Here is a 19743-nt window from a genome sequence, read left to right as displayed (position 1 = left end):
GGGAAAAAAGTCCAGAGAGGTTCTTTAAAGAGGAAGTGACATTTAAACTGACCCTTGGAGGATTAACAGAATTTTACTTGGCAGAGAAAGGAGAGTACAGAGTAATTTCCAAGAAATAGAGTATATTCTGGTGTTGGTAAATCATACTGTGTGTTTTTTTCTTTCTGGGTCACACCCGGTGATGCACAGGGGTTACTCCTGGCTCTGCACTCAGGAATTACTCTTGGCAGTGTGCAGGGGACCATATGGGATGCTGGTAATCGAACCCGGGTCGGCTGTGTGCAAGGCAAACACCCTACCCGCTGTGCTATCGCTCCAGCCCTTCATACTGTGTTTTTTAGAAATTATTAAAAATGCTATAAAATATAAACAAAGTAAACATTTGATCCCTGTGTCATTTAAAGCACACAATATGATCATTCATATATATATATACATATATATGTATATTTTGTGGAGTTTATAAGTTCTTTCTTTTACCCATTTAAAAAGATGTTGAAAATGAATAACAAACTCACATTATAAAATTTCACGCTATTTTTGTTCGATAAAAGTTAAGGATACTTTAAATTATACTTTTTAATTTGTGCATTATAATGTACCTTAGACTTCTAAATTTACAAAAATGTAAGCTGTCATAAATGCTACATTTGCCCAATCAAAAAAGTTAGTGTTATTATATGTGTATAATATATGCATGTATTTTTTAAAGACATTAGATCTTAGGTGATTCTTATCACCTATAATGTCAGTACTGGTAAATTATAAAATAATTTCATTAGGAGGATGCATCTGAGATCTTCAGAGAAAGAAAAGGACTGAAAATCAGCTTTCATCTGGTGTTAGGAAAGAAAGCTGGATCTTTCTAATTCTTTGAGAATTCAGATAAAACACTAAGGGCTTATGAAAGATCATATAAAAAGGAAATTACTACTTTCCACTAGGAGAAAAAGCAAAGAATAAAGGAAAATCTCTCTTTTAAGAAAGTAGATGTTTAAAATTCCATGAATAATTCTCCATATAATGGCAAATAATAATCCTTTAAATTTTAATGACATTCATTCTGAAATAAATTATGATTCTAAATGGTATGGTCTTTTCTCTCAACTTGTTGGAGGAAATGAGCCAGAGCCTTGGTGTGTATTTCCAGTAGGACTTTACCCCCTTTTCTTTCATTTAGTCACCAAATATTTATTGATTTTTTTTCTGGCTTTGTATTTTTTTCTTTCCACTTTGAGTTTTCCCATTCTTTCATTTAAGTAAGTGAGACACATAAAAAGAAGTTCTATAAATTTAGTTTCTTCATATGATAATACTGTGCTTCTCAATTTATCTTCTATCTTTTCAAAAGCTAATTATTTGGAAAGGGAAGGGGATCACACCAATAGTCCTCAGGACTCACTCCTGGCTCTCTGTTCAGGGGCCACTCCTGGCATGGCTCTGTAGACCATATTGATACTGGGGATCGATCCATGGTCAGTTATATGCAAGTCAAATATTATACCCACTGGACTATAGCTCTGACCCCTAATTTAAAAAATTCTGCGTTTTGTACAATTTGAATTTTTTTTAAAGCATTACCTTGATTTTTAGTCATTCAGAGTAGGACAGGTTCTTTCCAGACAAAATGACATAATGCAATTTTTCAGGCACTGCTGCAGGTTGAAATACATTCTTTGCATTTGTACTGATATTTGCCATTTGGTGTGGAGAACATCTTATTTGTTCCAGATTAGTGGATTTATACAGAAAACAATTTTTTATCCAAAAATATCGTTTCTCCTGTTAATTACAAGGTTGTGAACCTTGAAAATCCTACAAGGAAGCTGGTGCTCTTTATCTGCTTGGTTCACTGATTAATTTAGCCAGCCAGAACAGTGCCTCAGTAAATACTTGTTGAATGAACAGATCTCTGACCTGCGTTTGATCTTTGACCTTTGACAAAGCATCATTGTCTGTTGAGGTGTATTTTTACTTTAAACAGGATTTCCCTTATTTCAGAAAGCACTGGAGTAAGTTTCTCAAGTTCATTGATAAAAATGGTTTGCAACTTAAAATATTCGTGTGACCTCCTCCCTTCCCCACTTCAAACACTTTATAATATTCTAATTTTTATAGGTAAGGGCTAATGGTGGAAATAACACAGATTTATGGCCTTCCTCTACCCCCCCCATACACATGAAAGTGACTTTAGAAAACATATATTGCAGCTTCTTTATTGTAAGGTTAAGAATAATAAAACCCAGAAAAAATATTAGCTCACAGTTTATCTGCAAATTAACAAGGTGCAAAACTTAGACTTTAGGTCTTTACCTCCTAGTCAGATGTTTTCTCCACATGCATTATAAGTAATTTTTTCAAGGGGAAGGGTTAATCAATAAATATTGATTTGATGTTACACCTTCAGACAAGTACTTTGATACCCAAGATGTTTTTTAAGTGCTGTCCCAAATATAAAGAATAGACATACATTCATAGCCAAGTACTTTAGAAGAACCTGTTCTTATCAGGTTTTTATTACACAGAGTACTGATGTGTCTTAGTATAATATTTTATGTTATCAGCTGGTAATTTTTATATTTGAATTTAATTTTTTAATATCTTGAATTTTATTTGAAAGCAAGTTCATTCGTAAATAAAATAAGTGATATACCAAAATTAGTACAGAACTTTCTCAGTTGCTAGTATGCAAACTCTTTGGGGTACTGTTGCTGCCTGGTCTACACAGGTTGATATTCTAAGGACAGTTGAGGATCTGGGTCTTGGTTAACTAGATACTAGGTTCAGATAATGATCAGTCTTAAGTTTTATATTTCAACAGCATTGATTTAATATTTAAGTTGCTTTTAATCATAGCAAGCTTTCTATTTTAAGTTAGAATAGATTTAAATCTAAATCGCATGTTTTGTCTTAATTATATGAAAATCTATTCAACTTTATTTTTTAAATATATAGGATTTTTTGAACTAAGAACCCCGCACCATATAATTTTGAGGTTTTTAGAGGGCATGTAAGAGGACAGAAATTAACTAAAGAGGGCCTCTCTTACCATCTTATTCTGTAGGGCATGCAAGTTCCCAGCTACCATTTAAATTTCTTCTCCCTCTCTCAGCCATTCCTCATGGGGCCTTGCAGTCAGATAAGGGAGTACCACAGTCCCATTAAAATTCACATCGACATCGATCTGAGAACAAGAATTCTCTTTTCAAATAGCCCATTCAATTAACACTGTAATATCATTTTACATTTACATGAACATACAAATTTCAAATGCTTTTTTCCAAGTAAGGCACATCTCAATATTTATCTCAGCATTTGAGATTTAGTAATTCTTTTAACATACCTTCTATCTTGTATGGAATTTCAAAGTAAACTTACCATACACAGGAATTAACGTGACCTATTTTTATCTCTCCACATTCCAAAAACTAACTTGATAGCTCAGGATTAGTGAATATGGCATAAAACATCATGTTGGAAAGGTAGCCACTTCAAAATCAATGGCACTACTAAGGATTTTAAATAGTCCAGAATTTTTTAAAAATGATTTTATACATGAAATTAGAAAATTATGACAGTAATATAGAGTATGAATATTCGGGTAAGTTGCTAGTTGGCAGTATGTAAATGAACATCCAATTTCGAGTTTCATAAATGATAAAAGACAACTTGAAACAAATTTGTGAAAACAAAACAATTTTAAATGTTAAAATTGAAAGGCCCACTTAAAGTTTTATCAGCTGGAGGTGAAAATATTACCGAATAATCTGCTATTTCTGTCTATTTAAAATTAACTTCTGGGAATTCATTAACATATTAGAACACAGTGAGAAAAAAGGCAAATTTCTTGCTTAACTCAAAAAATTCCTTTTACTGGGTTATCAAACTCTCCAAAGATGTTATAGGAAAATATTATATAACGAAATTTTTAAAATATTAGACCATGAATATTAGGTCTAAGAATGTTGTATAAAATGCATTATAAATATGGAAGTGAATTTTTTTAGTTTTGGCCACACCTAGTGTTGTTTGGGGGACCATGTGGTGCCAGGGATCAAATTTGCATTCTGCATGTAAAACGTTCACTCAACTCTTTGAACTAACACTTTTTCCTAGAGTTTAAAAAATACTAGCGACTTAATAGACTGTAGATTGAGTAGTCAATAGTTAAATACTATAGATTTAATATTTAATTTAATTGACTTTCCCAAGCCTTTGTTAAATTGATTCTGATTTACATTCTTATATTTTATTTTTATTATGTTATATTAACTATTATACTGTGTTATATTCATATTTTAATAATATTCAAACTTTAAAATTGATGTTCCTTCTACCACGCATATGAAATCTTACACTTAAAGTTATATATTATGATATATTTAAACAAAATCATTTTCTTCTAGAAAGTATAATTAAAGTGCAATTTTTTTTGTACAATACTGCTTAAAACCAACAGTCATCAGAAGGACAAAAACGTTCTTTTGTTAAATGCCTATCAACTCAGGTTAGACTTTTACACATCCAAGGGCCTTAGTATACAGGAACAAACATCATTGTAATGGGCTTTCTCAAGGGAGAGATTTTTCTGGAAGAGGGAGCAGAGATAGAGCATTTACAGGATCCCTGCTGGGGCAGCATGCCTCTGGATGTCAGCACAAAGGTCCCATAAACTAACATGTCTGTCTCTAATTTCCTGATTTGGAGACTGGGGATGTGGACAGTGATAGAGTTCTTACCTTGCCTGTTGGTCCTGGGTGAATTCCCAGCGCTGCTGAAAATGACAAAATAAAAGAATGTTCTCTTCAAAATGCAATTTTTAATAATTTTAGTAATAAATAAAAATTTGGTGCCCAAATATAAATGATAAAAAATATTCTATTCAACATTAATTTTATCACTAAAATGGTACTTTTAGTTTTTTCTTTTTAGTATTTGAACTGACATATTTAATACATCTTAGTAGACTGTGACTCATCTAGCAAATTAAATTGACTTGCGTTATCAGACCATTTTCTTTTGCCTAAAATACATAGTTCATCATTTGCAAGACTCATCATTTGGTAGGCCAGAATATACAAAGAAATCTTTATTTTGCTTTATATAATCAGTTTTGAATTACTCAAACCCTTAATGAAAGAAAACTAAAGTTCTTGTAGCCATAAATAACCCTTCAAAAGAAAATTTCTTAGAGCCAGAGCAATAGAAGGTTAGGGTGAATAGAATAAGAATAGGTTAGGGTGCTTGCATGTGGCCAGCCCAGGACTTGATCCCTGGCATCCACATGGTCCCTCGAGCCTGCCAGGAGTGATCCCTGAGAACAGAACCCAAAGTGTTCAGCAGAGTGTGGCCCCAAAACAAAAAATAAATTTAAAATGCAATTTTTTAAAAAAAGAGAAAGTTCTTCACCATTTTAAAACAGAACCATAAAATAAGAAAATTGGTAATTTAGAAGTTATTCGAAGAAATTAAGAGGAGGCTGGAGAGATAAGATGCTGGCCTTGCATGCAGCCAACCTGGGTTTAATCTCTGGCATCCCACGTGTTCCCCTGTGGGCTTCCAGGAGTAATTTCTAAGTGCAGAGCCAGGAGTAAGCCCTGAATTTGCCAGGTGTGCACCCTCCCCATGCCCCCCTCCTCCGCCCAAAAAGATAAAGAAACTGATAAACTGTATAATTTGCTGAAAAGTATATACTGTCTATTTGCATAATGATATAGCTAGCCAATAAACCTCTTTCTAAATCTTTAGTGAGATTCATTGACTTAGATTTCTTGGTCTTATTTTTTGACAATTAGATATTATCTTAATTAACATTGCAAATGTTTCCATGGTCACTAGTTATCCTAGATGTTTCCATATATACATTAGAAAAATTAACAGATAATTGTACAAGGTAAAATATATGATAGTAATTTTCTGAAAAGTATTTATTCTACAGAAAGGTTCCATACAGAGAAGTAAATGGATTTGTGCTTTTGCGTAATTCTAACATATTAAATACTAGTTTATGCCTGTTTTTACATGATGCTATTTTCTTGTTTTGTTTTTGTTTGTTTTACTTTAATAGCCTTTTATGTCACCTCGGTACCCTGGAGGTCCAAGGCCCCCATTGAGGATACCTAACCAGGTAAGAGAAATGTGTCACAAATATTTCTTACCCTCTAAAAATACTAAACTATTTTTTCCCCTCTAATGCTACTTCTAGTGGTGATATATATAACCTCAAATCTCTATATAATCTCTATATAATGAAGTTTCACATTTCAGTTAATATAGCTCAGAAATGACTGCTTTTATAAATTAAGTTTTATTGGAACAGAGCCATACTCTTTGTTTTATGTATTGTTGTGACTTTTATACTGTTAATAGTATGACATAATGGGGACAGTGCAGTCTGTAACTCTAAATATTTACTATCTGCATTGTTGGAGAAAAAGTTTAGCTGACATGTGTGGGGATCTAAAATTTTTTTTAAACTAAATTTTAAAATACATGTAGTTTTGGCAAATGCTGTTTAAACTCTCACTTAAAAGGCAGCAAAAAAAATTCCTATGAGTTTTTTCTCAGATGTAGTGATATATCAGTCAAACAAGCAGCTTCTAGAAAAGTTAAAGCTATTGATAAATAATTTGACTTGTGAGGAGGCCCGTATCTAGTGACATTCAGGTGCGGTGCTTGAGGAACCATGCATGCAGTGCTGGGGCAGAACTCAGGGATCCATATACAAAACCTGCACTCCAGCCCTCTGAGCTATCTCCCCAATCCACTAGAAATAACTATTTTATTATAAATATTGTAATTTTCTTTAACCAATGAGAAATCTAAGATATTACTTTGGCTCAAAATCTATCAGTATCTGTAGCACTGTAGCACTGTCGTCCTGTTGTTCATAGATTTGCTTGAGTGGGCACCAGTAACGTCTCCGTTGTGAGACTTGTTGTTACTATTTTTGGCATATCAAATACCCCACGGGTAGCTTGCCAGGCTCTGCCATGTGAGCGGGGTAACTCGGTATCTTGCCAGGCTCTCCGACAGGGATGGAGAAATCGAACCCGGGTTGGCTGTGTGCAAGGCAAATGCCCTACCCATTGTGCTATTGCTCTAGCCTATCAGTATCACAAATACTTATTTCCTGATTTTAAAAAAACACTATTTTTGCTTTCAAGGAGTTCATAGTTTTGTTTTAGAATACAAGCAACATGCATATATGTGTAAAAATGCAAAAAAAAAAGGACATACTTAGCTATTATGTAATATTCATGTCAAGGCAACTGTGTTTTGTTTAAATTTTACTATTTGCAAACATTAGTATTCAAAAATATATAAATCACACCCCTTTTATCAGGATGTTGTTTCATTCTTCCTTTACTATTTCCACTTCTATCCTGACTGAAAATGGAACAAGAAATTTTCACTTATTTGTCAGCACAAAATGTTGTTTTACCTCTCCTCTGACTTGTACATTAGCAGAGGCCTGGAATATCCCAGCTTGCGGGTATTCTGTGCTTTTAGTACACATCTAGGAGCGTCAGCACCCACAGGTATCCACGGGGAGAGCTCTAAGCTGGTGGTATTGCTGGGTCACTTCATAGTTACTGTGCTGGCAGGCATAACACTCTTGGCCATAAGCTTTCACCAACGGTCTGTGCGTCTGTGCATAAGATGTCATCCTAGTCTCCATAGCAATAGAGAATGATAAAGTGAAAGACATTTTCAAAAGGTGGGTAGAGATGAGGATGTAGAATTATAAGTTTAGACTGTTTAAAGATTTTTAACAACAAGTGTAAAAAGTCTTTGGATTTTTAAAAGAGACAATTTAAAAACTAAATATCATTAAAGAGTTGTAAGTTCTTTTTCTTCAGGATATTGAAGTGTTTATTGGGTTTTGTTTGTTTGGGATTTTTTGTCTTGTTTTGTTTTTGTCACACCCAGAAATGCTCAGCAATCACTCCTAGCTCTGTGCTCAGGGATCTCTCCTGGAAGGACTCAGGGGACCATATGGGGTGCAAGAAATCAAATCTGGGTTGTCCACCTGTAAGACAACCTTACCTACTGTGCTGTCTGTGGCCCAGACTTGGGCATATTTTAAACAATTATATTCTCCTAAGAGTGGCTCTTATTTGTCCCATACTAACCTACATAAATAGTTAGACATAACCAATTCAAATACCTTTCTTTTAAAAAACATAGTATATCTTAAAATTATACTATTCAAAAGTTTTTTCTGAGCAAGTGAATATATAGTGTATAATATACATGATATTACATATATTATATACTGTTTATACTATAGACTATATACCAATATACTGCATTCTATAAACTGTCATATACATTATATAAAGTGGAATGTAGCGTATATATAGTACGGAAAGCATATTGCTCTAAGAAAAATTTAACCTGTTTACAAGAATGACATTTTCAAGCTATGATTATGATTCTTCAAATTTATTATTAGATTTGAAAAAACAGTTTTTGATGACTAAGTGGAAATTTTAACATAAAATAAAAATATGGTAAATAATTTAACCTTCATTTAGAATCATCATAACTTAATGAAATATTGTTCTATAGCTTAAAATATATCTGAGAATAAAAAGTGGACTTTTAACCTTCTTAATGTATTGATGGCCTTTTGAATATATTCCTCTAATAAATAGACACCTCAAAATTTACATTTGCTAACTCTTAGACTGTAGATGTTAAGTACTCCTGATAGGTTTTCATTACTCTATATTAAATCCACACTATTTCCTATTATTTGTATATTTATCGGAGTGGGTATTTAGAATATGGTATAATTATGTCAAAAGATAGAATAGTTAATCTCTAAAATGGATAAATAAAAATCAGATGCAATAATATGAGATACATCAAGAATGAATATCAAAAAATCTATGAAACATATAAATTAAGTAAAAAAATATCTTTGACTACACAATTTTATAGTGGAATTGATTCATCTGTCAGAGTGGGTTCTTGGTATTGAAATATTCATAAAATATGGGAGAACAGGTGTTTATTTTTTATCATAAAGCACCTAAATAAGAAAATTCAGTGTTCATTTAACAGTATATTAAGGAAACCAATTCAGGCAGAAAAATAATGATTGTTGATAAAACTTTTATGATCTATTGCCAAATGTAAAAAAAAAAGCACAAAATATGTAATATACCACTGTACATACTCAGATGTATTTTCCCTCCTCATCTGCTTTCAGCACACATTTGTCTAAAAGAATTAAAAATTATATCCTTTACTTTAGCTAGGATTATGACTTTTCCCCCTTGTATGTTGAAAGTTTACATTGATAAGATATTTCATTTGGCACTAGAGAATAACTTTTCAGACAGGGAAAATAACAAGCATTTAAGCAGAAAAAAGTGTTAGAAGAATTTACTCATATACTGAAAAGAATTCTCTGAACTCTAATATAACCAAGGTAACTTTATTCTAAAGAAACTACAGGGGCTGGAGCGATAGCACAGCGGGTAGAGTGTTTGCCTTATAGGAGGTCGACCCGGTTCGATTACCAGCATCTCATATGGTCCCCTTAGCACTGCCAGGGGTAATTCCTGAGTGCAGAGCCAGAAGTAACCCCTGTGCATCGCCAGGTGTGACCCAAAAAGCAGAAAAAAAAGGAAAAGAAACTACAAATACTGGATGAGGAAATGTATTATAGTAAAAGAGGGATACTTAGATCATCCTTGACGCCAGTGTTTTGAGAGGAGACAGATATAAAAGGGAAGAAATCAAGGGAGAAGAGATCAAGAAGTAAGGGGTTAACAGGTATCAGGGCTTCAGTCCTACCAGTGACGTGTGAGTGAGGGGTACAGCCATATACCCAAAGCACTAACTCAGTAGAACTGATAACATGAGACCTAAGCAGCAACCACTGAAACTTTGTAATGTGCCTGTCAAGTTGACAGGCGGGGGTGGGGTGGGGGTTGGGTTGGGGAGGGACTCTGGGAACACTGGTGGAGGGAAGTTGACACTGGTGGAGATATTGGTGTTGAGTTATTGTATGCCTAAAATGCAACTATCAGTAACTTTGTAATCCAGGACTCTTTAATAATTTTTTAAGTAAAAAAAAATGAAAGAAACTGCATTCTTACTCATTTTTACATGTTTTCTTATTTATGCCCTTGATCCAATAATTTTATCCAATTTGTAAACAAAAATTTTTACATTTAGAAATTGAATTTTTTTTTTTTTTTTGCTTTTTGGGTCACACCCAGTGATGCTCAGGAATCACTCCTGGCAGTGCTGGGGGACCATATGGGATGCTGGGAATCAACCTGGGTCGGCCTCATGCAAGAAAAATGCCTTACCAACTGTACTATCGCTCTAGCCCCGAAATTGAACTTTTATGTCAATATGAAACATAAGATAAAAAATTCAATTTTATTTAAACTTAAAAATGAAATGTTTTGCCTATTATATATGAATCAGTGGTTAGTGATGCAAACATAAAGTAACTCTTTTTTCCTAGTTCAAGAATTCCCTTTTAGATCACTAATTAATGATTAGGGGATTTTCTTCTTTGATTTTAAGTAAAAATTTACGATTAACATATTTAAATTATTTGAAACCTAATGGAAGGTAATTTTTATGCGCTTAATATTTCTTATTTTATGCTCTTAATTTTATGCTCTTAATAGTTTTAATATGCTCTAAATATTTTGACATAAACTATACTTTTTTGCATATTCCAAAAATATTACATACACTTATTGGAAATATCATAGGACCATATAAACACTCTCCTTCAGAAATACTTGATTATTCAACAGATGGTTTTATTTTATTTTTATTAAAAGCACCATGATTTACAAAGTTGTTCATTATACAGTTCCAATACTACCAGTGTGACCTTCCCTCAACCAATATCCACATTTTCCCTCCCATCCCCAACCTGCCTCCTTAAGCCCATAACAAATTTACTTTTATTACTTGTTCCAACAAAACTTTCAGAAATGGCAAATAGAATGATCAGAAAATAAATAAGTCAGAGCCAATTTGTGATTGATGTATGATTTTGACCTATTTAAATAAGGAAAATAAAACCCTTCAATTCAATAAAATAAAATGCTTATTCTCATTTACATAAGTAAGTTTTAAACTCTGGAATGTAAAGTATATTACATTAAATTTTATTTTATATTTGGATCTCATCATGGTAATAATCATGCCTTGTCACTAAGAAAAGTTTTAAAGAAATTCTGTGCTAATATTTTGCAGAAATAGGTAAGGCCTACTGATGTAGATTTTTCCCCCTATACTTTATATACACACTGTGGTTTGCAAAGTTGTTCATGATGATTTGTTATCGGCTTTCAGTATTCCAACACCAAATTCACCACCATTATTACCTTCCCTCCACCATTGTCTCCAACTTTCCCAAACAACCCTCAATCCTGACACCATAACAGTTCCACAATTATTTATTTTATATTTTTTATTATCAATAAATTGCTGACAGAATGTTTAAAAAATATTTCCATAGAAGAAAATTAGTGTTAATTTTTTTATCTCGCCATGAAGACATTAAGTCCTTGGGGAGATTACTAAGATATTGTTACAGGGTAAGCATTCTGTGTTATTGTTTGGTTAGTCAAGATCAGTTTCCTTCTATGTTACATCCCATCCAATTTGGTGTGCTGTTAACTGGATTATCAGTGTTGCAGAGTTTGAAGATATCACTCCACGAAATCCAGAATATTTAATTGGTGGTACAGCTGGAGGTAAATTTTTAAGCTGGGTGGCAGCTTTGGGATGTGGACATGATTGCCAGGACTCCCAGAAGTTCAGGGAAGTGGCAGGTGGTAGCCCATCCCGAGTCTGAGAAAATCAGGAGATTCAGTCACAAAGACCCGCACACCTCAATTTTTGGCAGGTTAGTTTCTCAGTGAGTTTCGTCTGAGATAATGGAGTCTGGGCAGAGGCATGGCATGGATCTTGGAGTTTGGGAGTGAAGAGCTGCCAGGACTCTGATTGGGTGGGCCCTAGGCTGACCCCTCCACCTCTGAGTACCCCAGATGTCCCAGCCAAGAGTGTTGTTCTAAGGAGTCTTAACACTTCTAAGGAGGTGTAGTAGTACATGACCCCATTCTAGATATGAAGATACATCAGTGATAATCTTGTTATGGAGCTGACGCTTTAATGGAGCAGTGCTTGCTAGTACTTTATTCGTTATCAATACTGTCATCACAGTAGTCTTAATACTCTGAGCATCTTTGAGTATTTGAAATGTAACTAGAGCGACTGCATAACCTAATGTTTTCTTCATCAATTTTAATGTAAATTTCCACATGTGACCAAAAGGGTACTAAAAGTAGTAACAGTGGTTGAAATAAGGGAAAAGGATAAACACATATATCAAAGTATAAGGTTGTTCTTTGGAGAAAAGCATCTTCCTACACTGAATGTAACTACACTGTATTTTAATATTTTTTAATCGGCATTACTTGAGTGGGAGTGGGGGGGTGGTAATGCTTTTGCTCAGAGGACCCTGGAGTACTGATGAACTGAACATCATGCCAAGGTCCTGAACTTCCTATAGGCAAAGCAATTTGAGGCATCTCCTGTCCTGACATTACTTTTAACAGAAAAATAATGTTAGTTGTATTGTTGAGAAGACCTCAAATGTGTCAAGAGTCTTACATCCAGATGTCAGCAGTGCCCCACAGTGTGTTGCTTTGAGCAAGTCACAACCTATTTTGCCTTGGTTTTATTATCACTAAATTAGAATGGCCTCAGGTATTTACAGATCTCCTTATAGTTCATAATGTCTTGATTATATGATACTTCATTTTATAGCATTGAGGGATTTCATTTTAAAATAATGATAGATCTAAGTTGTCAACTGAATTTTATCATGAATGCATTGATAAAAATTTTCACCAACTTTTTAACATCCGTGAATATTTAGTTTCTTATTAAGTATTACTCGTACTGGGAATCCATAAGGTAGATAGAGGAAAGTGTAGGCAGAGCTCTCCATGACATTCAGTTAAAAGCGTCTTTAAGGATGAAACACCAATGACCATGCAAATGGATGCAAACATAGGGACTACATCAATCTAAGAAGCTTCTGCACTTCAAAAGAAACTGACCAAAATACAAAAAGAGCTGACAGAATGGGAAAGAATACTTACCTAATACCCCTCTGATAAGGGATTAATATCCAGGGTATACAAGACACTAGTAGAATTGCATAAGAAAAAACCTCCAACCCCATCAAAAAATAGAAGAAATGAGCAGAAGCTTCCTCAAAAAAGAAATGAAAGCTGGACTCACAGGCTGGAGGAAAAGGCAGCTCAGATAGAGAAGGGAACACCAGGTAAAGTGTGGTTTGAGGATCTGCTGGGGAAGGGAGATGCGTGCTGAAAGTAGACTATAGATCAAACTCGATGGCCACTCAATACCTCTATTGCAAACCACAACACCCAAAAGGAGAGAGAGAACAAAAGGGAATACCCTGCTACAGAGGTGGGGTGGGGGATGGAGTGGAGGGGTGGGAGGGATACAAGGATCATCAGTGTTGGAGAATGGGCACTGGTGGAGGAATGGGTACTCGAGCATTGTATGACTGAAACACAAGTGTGCATGGAAAGTTGTAAGTCTGTAACTGTACCTCACAGTGATTCACTAATAAAAAAAAGACAGAAAGAAATACAAATGGCCAAAAGGCACATGGAAAAATGTTCCACATCGCTACTCATCAGGGAGATGCAAATCAAAACAACAATAATATATCATCTCATACCACAAAGACTGGCACACATTCAAAAGAACAAAAGCAACTAGTGCTGGCGTGGATGTGGGGGAAAAGGGACTCTCTTTCACTGCTGGTGGGAATGCCGACTGGTCCAGCCTTTCTGGAAAACAATATGGATGATCCTTCAAAAACTAGAAATTGAGCTTCCATATGACCCCGCAATACCATTTCTGGCAATATATCCTGAGGATGCAAAAAAGGAGAGTAGAAATGACATCTGTACCTACATGTTCATTGCAGCACTGCTCACAATAGCCAAAATCTGGAAACAACCCAAGTACATCTTGGGTTGGTAGGTACATCTGCCCTGGAACAGATGACTGGTTAAAGAAACTTTGGTACATCTGCACAATGAAATACTATGCAGCCGTTAGGAGAGATGATGTCATGAAATTTGCTTATAAGTGGATAGACATGGAGAGCACCATGCTAAGTGAAATGAGTCAGAAAGAGAGGGACAGACATAAAAGGACCGCACTCATTTGTGGAATATAAAATAACATAACATGAGGCTGACACACAAGGACAGTAGATACAAGGGCCAGGAAGATTGCTCCATAGCTGGAAGCCTGCCTCATGAGCAGAGGGGAGAAAGCAGCTGGAATAGTAAAAGGATGACTAAGAAAATGATGGCTAGAGGAATCAGTCAGGATCAGAGATGCATGCCGAAAGTAGATAATGGACCAAACATGATGACCTCTCAGTATCTGTATTCCAAACCATAATGCCCAAAAGTAGAGAGAGAGTATGGGGAATATTGTCTGCTATGGAGGCAGGGGGAGGGTGGGAAAGGGGGGGGTATACTGGGGAGATTGGTGGTGGGGAATGTGCACTTGTGGAGGGATGGGTGTTTGAGCATTGTGTGATTGTAACTCAGACATGAAAGCTTGTAACTATCTCACGATGATTCAATAAAATTTTTTTAAGTATTATATGTATTGGTCTGCAAGGAAGAATACACCAGAATCGTCACTTCCTTGAGGAGTTTACCTTTGGAATTATACAGTTGGGGGCAGCAAAGTGTCTAGGCCACACCCATCAGTACTGGGGAGTAGTGCAGCTCCATGCTCAGGGGACCATGTGGTGCTGGGGAGCAAACTGGGATCAGTGGAATGCAAGGCTAATGCTTTAACTCTTGTACTGTCTCTCCAGTCCCTGGAATTATATGATAAATCCTTTGTAAGTTAATAATAAATACTTTGTAAGTCATTAATAATTCTTTTAAAGAAGCAAAAAGTCATTTAATTGTTTCTGTTTTAATAAATTTTTACATTAAGTACTAGAACTTAAAGCTTGTCTTTTAGAACCTTTAAAGTATGTTGCATTTTGCGCTAATTTGAAACACTCCTGTTTATCAATAGTAAAAAAAAATGGACAAATTAACAAAATCACATGTGTATTAACCCTCATTTTTACATCACAAAAATTAATAATAACCTCATGTGATTGTTATAAACATTAAGTGAATAAATATAAAGTGTTTAATAAAATTTCTGGCACAGTTGTACTGGCTTACAAGTGTATGTTATTGTTCATTTTCAAATGCAAGTTTGGCATGACTACATTTAAGGTTAGGTAACTAGTATTTAATCTAGATAAAGAAACAGTATGAGAGAGAAGCAATAAGTACAAGGTTAGTTTTCTGATATTGAGGTTGCATGTGTATAAAGTTGGGTAGGTTCATACTATTTGTGTGTGTGCATGAGTTTTTGTGTGTGTGTATGTGAGAGGGAGAAAGAGACAGAGGGATAGAGAGAGGAAAGAGGGAGGGAGAGAGAGAGAGAGAGATAGAGAGGGAGAGAGAGAGATAGGGACAGGGATATCCCAGTGGATGTTTTTCTTCCTAAACTAAACGGTCTGAGAATTACTGGTCCTCATATAGAGAGGTCTTTGTATATCACCATCACCTAGAAGTCCTTAATGAATAATGGGATTAACATTATATAATTGGCATATTTATCTTGACCAACATAAAAGACAGTTTTATGTGATTTAATGCAATATCTACTAAATATACAAATTAATAATTAATGGAAAGTATATTACTGCTGATATATTATTTTTAAGGACTTTCATCATTAGTGGGTTTTATTTTGTCAAAATGATGACCTTTTATTTTTTTTAATTTTTTTTAAATTTATTTATTTTTAATTAGAGAATCACCGTGAGGGTACAGTTACAGATTTATACACTTTTGTGCTTATACTTCCCTCATACAAAGTTCGGGAACCCATCCCTTCACCAGTGCCCATTCTCCACCACCCGTAAACCCAGCGTCCCTCCCACCCTCCCCAATCCCATCTCCCCCCCACCCCACCCTGCCACTGTGGCAAGGCATTCCCTTCTGTTCTCTCTCTCTAATTAGCTGTTGTGGTTTGCAATAAAGGTGTTGAGTGGCCGCTGTGCTCAGTCTCTAGCCCTCATTCAGCCCGCAACTCCCTTCCCCCACATGGCCTTCGACTACAATGTAGTTGGTGATCGCTTCTCTGAGTTGACCTTTCCCCGGAACGTGAGGCCAGCCTCGAAGCCATGGAGTCAACAAAATGATGACCTTTTAGAGTACAGAGTATATGCCAAAATTTGTAATCAGACAAGTCTGAATGGAATATTTAATATCAACCACATAATTTTTCTGATATTAAAGGTTTAAAATACAGCAATTATTCATTTATGATATCCAGAATCATAATTTCATCATTCCATAATTTATCAAAATACCTTAAAAGTTAGTGATTTGTTATTTTATTTATTTATTTTTTAATTTATATTTTAATAAGTGAGTCACTATGAAGGTACAGTTACAAATTTACCCATCTTCATCCTTGTGTTTCCCTCATACAATGTTCGAGAACCCATCCCTCCACCAGTGTCCATTTTTTATCCAAATATATCAATAGGGGTATTGAGCGGCCATTGTGTTCAGTCTCTAGCCTACTTTCAGTACGCTTCTCTCTTCTCGAGCGGGGTCCCCAACCACATTTTACTTGGTGTTCCTTACTCTATCTGGGCTGCTTTTCCCCCAGCATGTGAGGCCAGCTTCCAAGCCATGAAGCCAACCTCCTGGTATTATATACTGCTATTCTTGGGTGTTAGTCTCCTACTCTGTTATTTTATATTCCACAGATGAGTGCAATCTTTCTATGTCTGTCCCACTCTTTCTGACTCATTTCACTTAGCATGATACTTTCCATGTTGATCCACTTATATGCAAAGTTCATGACTTCATCTTTTCTTACAGCTGCATAGTATTCTATTGTATAGATGTACCAAAGTTTCTTTAACCAGTCATCTGTTCTCGGGCACTCGGGTTTTTTCCAGATTCTGGCTATTGTAAACAGTGCCGCGATGAACATATAAGTGCAGATGTCATTTCGACTATACCTTTTTGTTTCTCCGGGATATATTCCCAGAAGTGGTATTGCTGGGCTCTCCGAGAAGGACGGAGAAATCGAACACGGGTTGGCCGCACGAAAGGCGAATGCCCTACCGCTGTGTATTCGCTCCAGCTCTACAACAATTACAAAATCCTTAACTGCTTTGGCACTTAAAATAGAAAAACTTCACCATGTAATTGAAGATTAATTCTGCCTTTTCAGTCTTCCTTCTAATTATCTTGATAAAATTTGATAGGTGTTGATCACTTCTTCCTCGTGTATCCTGAAATTGTTGGTTGTGGTCCCATTCCTAATTTCACACTTTTCCAGTTTAGTTTCCTTTCATATTTCATTTTGGTACTTTTAATAAATATATATTTGATAGTTCCACTCTTGTCGCTCTCTGAACTCTATTCCAGGCTTCTGACTTCAATTCTGATAATTTCTGAATGTGTCCATTTTATCCCTATTGCATTTATTTGTTCAATAAATGTTGATTCCTCGGAGTCAGCAGGCACAGATGGGGTCCACACTCTCTCAGAGCTTACCAACTATGTAGGTTCAGAAAAGAAAACAAGGCACTGTAATATTTAAGTTCTGCAAAAGTGAGGTATAAAACCCCATAAAAACCCTTACCTTCCTGCATATTAAGATGTTCCGAAAGGCAAGGAAGAATCATACAGAGCTAGCAGAAAGGAGAAATAGCTATTGTGGTTGGGAGATTGGATATACTGAGCAAATAATACATTGACCGAGAAAATAAGTAAAAGATATTGAAGATAATGAAAGTCAGGTTTCTCATTGTAGAACAAAATACACCCATAGAAAGGAAGAAAGCTAACAATAATCCAGAGGTTTAAGATTGGAATTGGAGATACTGACTTGGTGTTGAAAAGTATGAATATGGCATGTGTAACCCATACACACAGTTATCCATAAATTTATTTGTATGTAAATATACACAAATACAGGTTTTTTAGCTCAGCATCCACTGAGAAGGTCTGAGAGCAATGCAGACAACTTTGGTAGATACACTGAGACTTTTTTTTTTTACACTGAGATTTTTTTTTTTTTTACCCACCCCGCATGTGTAACTGGTAAATTTCATTTTACTTTCACGTTACTTTGATTACATTCAATATTTAAACAAAAAAAATTCACTATTATTGATTTGGAGTTTCTGCTAGCTCTGTATGATTCTTCCTTGCCTTTCTGACTTTCATTAGGAGAAGCCCAGGCTCTTTGGATAAAAGAACAGATTCCAGAGGTAGACCAGAAAAAAATATGGAATGAAACTGGAATCAGTAATAAAATGCTGAAAATATAGTAGAGACAGGCCAAAGAAGAATCAACTCAAAAAACTACCCACTAGCCAAATCTTGAATAATTATAATGAATATTAATCACTGAGTAAATAAGAATTTGAAAGTTTAAAAGTCTATATGTGAGTAATGAAAAATTAGTCAACTTATAAAATAAGAGAAAATCATTCCTTCTATGAAATATCAGATAACAAGCTTAGAAAAGAATGATAGCCACAGAATATTCCATTTGGTATAACTATTACAATGGTTCAGGGTTGTCTGTGGATGCTGATGGATTAATCAGGTGTTGATGAGGAATGGAGTACTTGGGAAAGGGCCAATATCAGATGAGCTTAGTTCTAAAAGTAATCTATAACACAGGAGAAGATACTAGTCTTATGGCAGAAACCAACACAATCAGAAAATAACGCTTTCTAAGTAAACCAACAAAATTAAAGAATGACGTGATATACCTCACCAGTTAACATTATGTACCCTCTAGATGATGTATGGAGAATGCCATTATGTCTTTGGCATTTCTTCTGAGGAGATAGAATCTATGTCTGGGTTATAAATAGACATCAGAGGATTGTTCTATATGACTTAAAACTTTCTTTCTAAAACTATTGAAGATATGATAGGGAACAACTGAAAAATTAGTCCTTGGAAGAATATGAAGTTTAGTTTCATTTCAACTAAATGAAACATATATTCCAGGAAATTCTGGTCCAAGAAGGAAAAAATGGCAAAACTTGAGAGAATTTTTTTTGTCATGTTGATAGTATTGTACCAATGTTGATTTCCCATGTTGAAAAGTTGCCTTGTGAATATGTAAGGTATCTTAGTTTAGATAACTGTAGTCTGTAGTACTTTGGAGCATTGAGACAAATGTCTTCAACTTCCTTTCAAAAGACACACACACATGCACACACACACACACACACACACAGGCGGGTATTTTCATAGATAGAGGTAGAGAGAAAAAGAGAGAGAAAAGAGAGAGAAAAAAACAGAGAGAAACAGACTGAAGCAGAAAGGGTCAAAGGGCAGACAAGGCATGAGGTGTTAAAAACAGTTGGCAATTGTTTAACACCTTATGCCAAATGGGAAGGGAAGAAGAAGGGTGAGGGGAGGCAAAGCAAGGAGAGGGAAGGGAAATCAACCAGGATAACTTATCTCAGATGGGGGCTATATGGAAGAATTTTGTTAGGAAATGACTCCTAAATTTAGATGTAAAATATGTCAGCAATAAGCAATTAAAAGTCTTGACAATAGACTTTTAAAA

The 19743-nt window shown here is 35.1% G+C and overlaps 1 protein-coding gene across 4 annotated transcripts in view; it reads left to right on the top strand.

Moving 5' to 3' along the window:
- The window catches only part of SSBP2 (single stranded DNA binding protein 2), a 299691-nt gene that overhangs the window by 221727 nt on the left and 58221 nt on the right, over window positions 1–19743 (top strand). For all 4 annotated transcript variants that reach the window (XM_004613162.2, XM_004613163.3, XM_004613159.2 and 1 more), the window contains one exon: window positions 6068–6127. In XM_004613162.2, coding sequence (XP_004613219.1) covers window positions 6068–6127 — 60 coding nt within the window. The remainder of the gene's footprint in view (window positions 1–6067; window positions 6128–19743) is intronic.

This window comes from Sorex araneus, chromosome 1 (genome assembly GCF_027595985.1).
Source record: "Sorex araneus isolate mSorAra2 chromosome 1, mSorAra2.pri, whole genome shotgun sequence".
Lineage (NCBI taxonomy): Eukaryota > Metazoa > Chordata > Mammalia > Eulipotyphla > Soricidae > Sorex > Sorex araneus.
The sequence above is the reverse complement of the archived record's forward strand: the minus strand, read 5'-3'. Positions and strand labels throughout refer to the sequence as shown.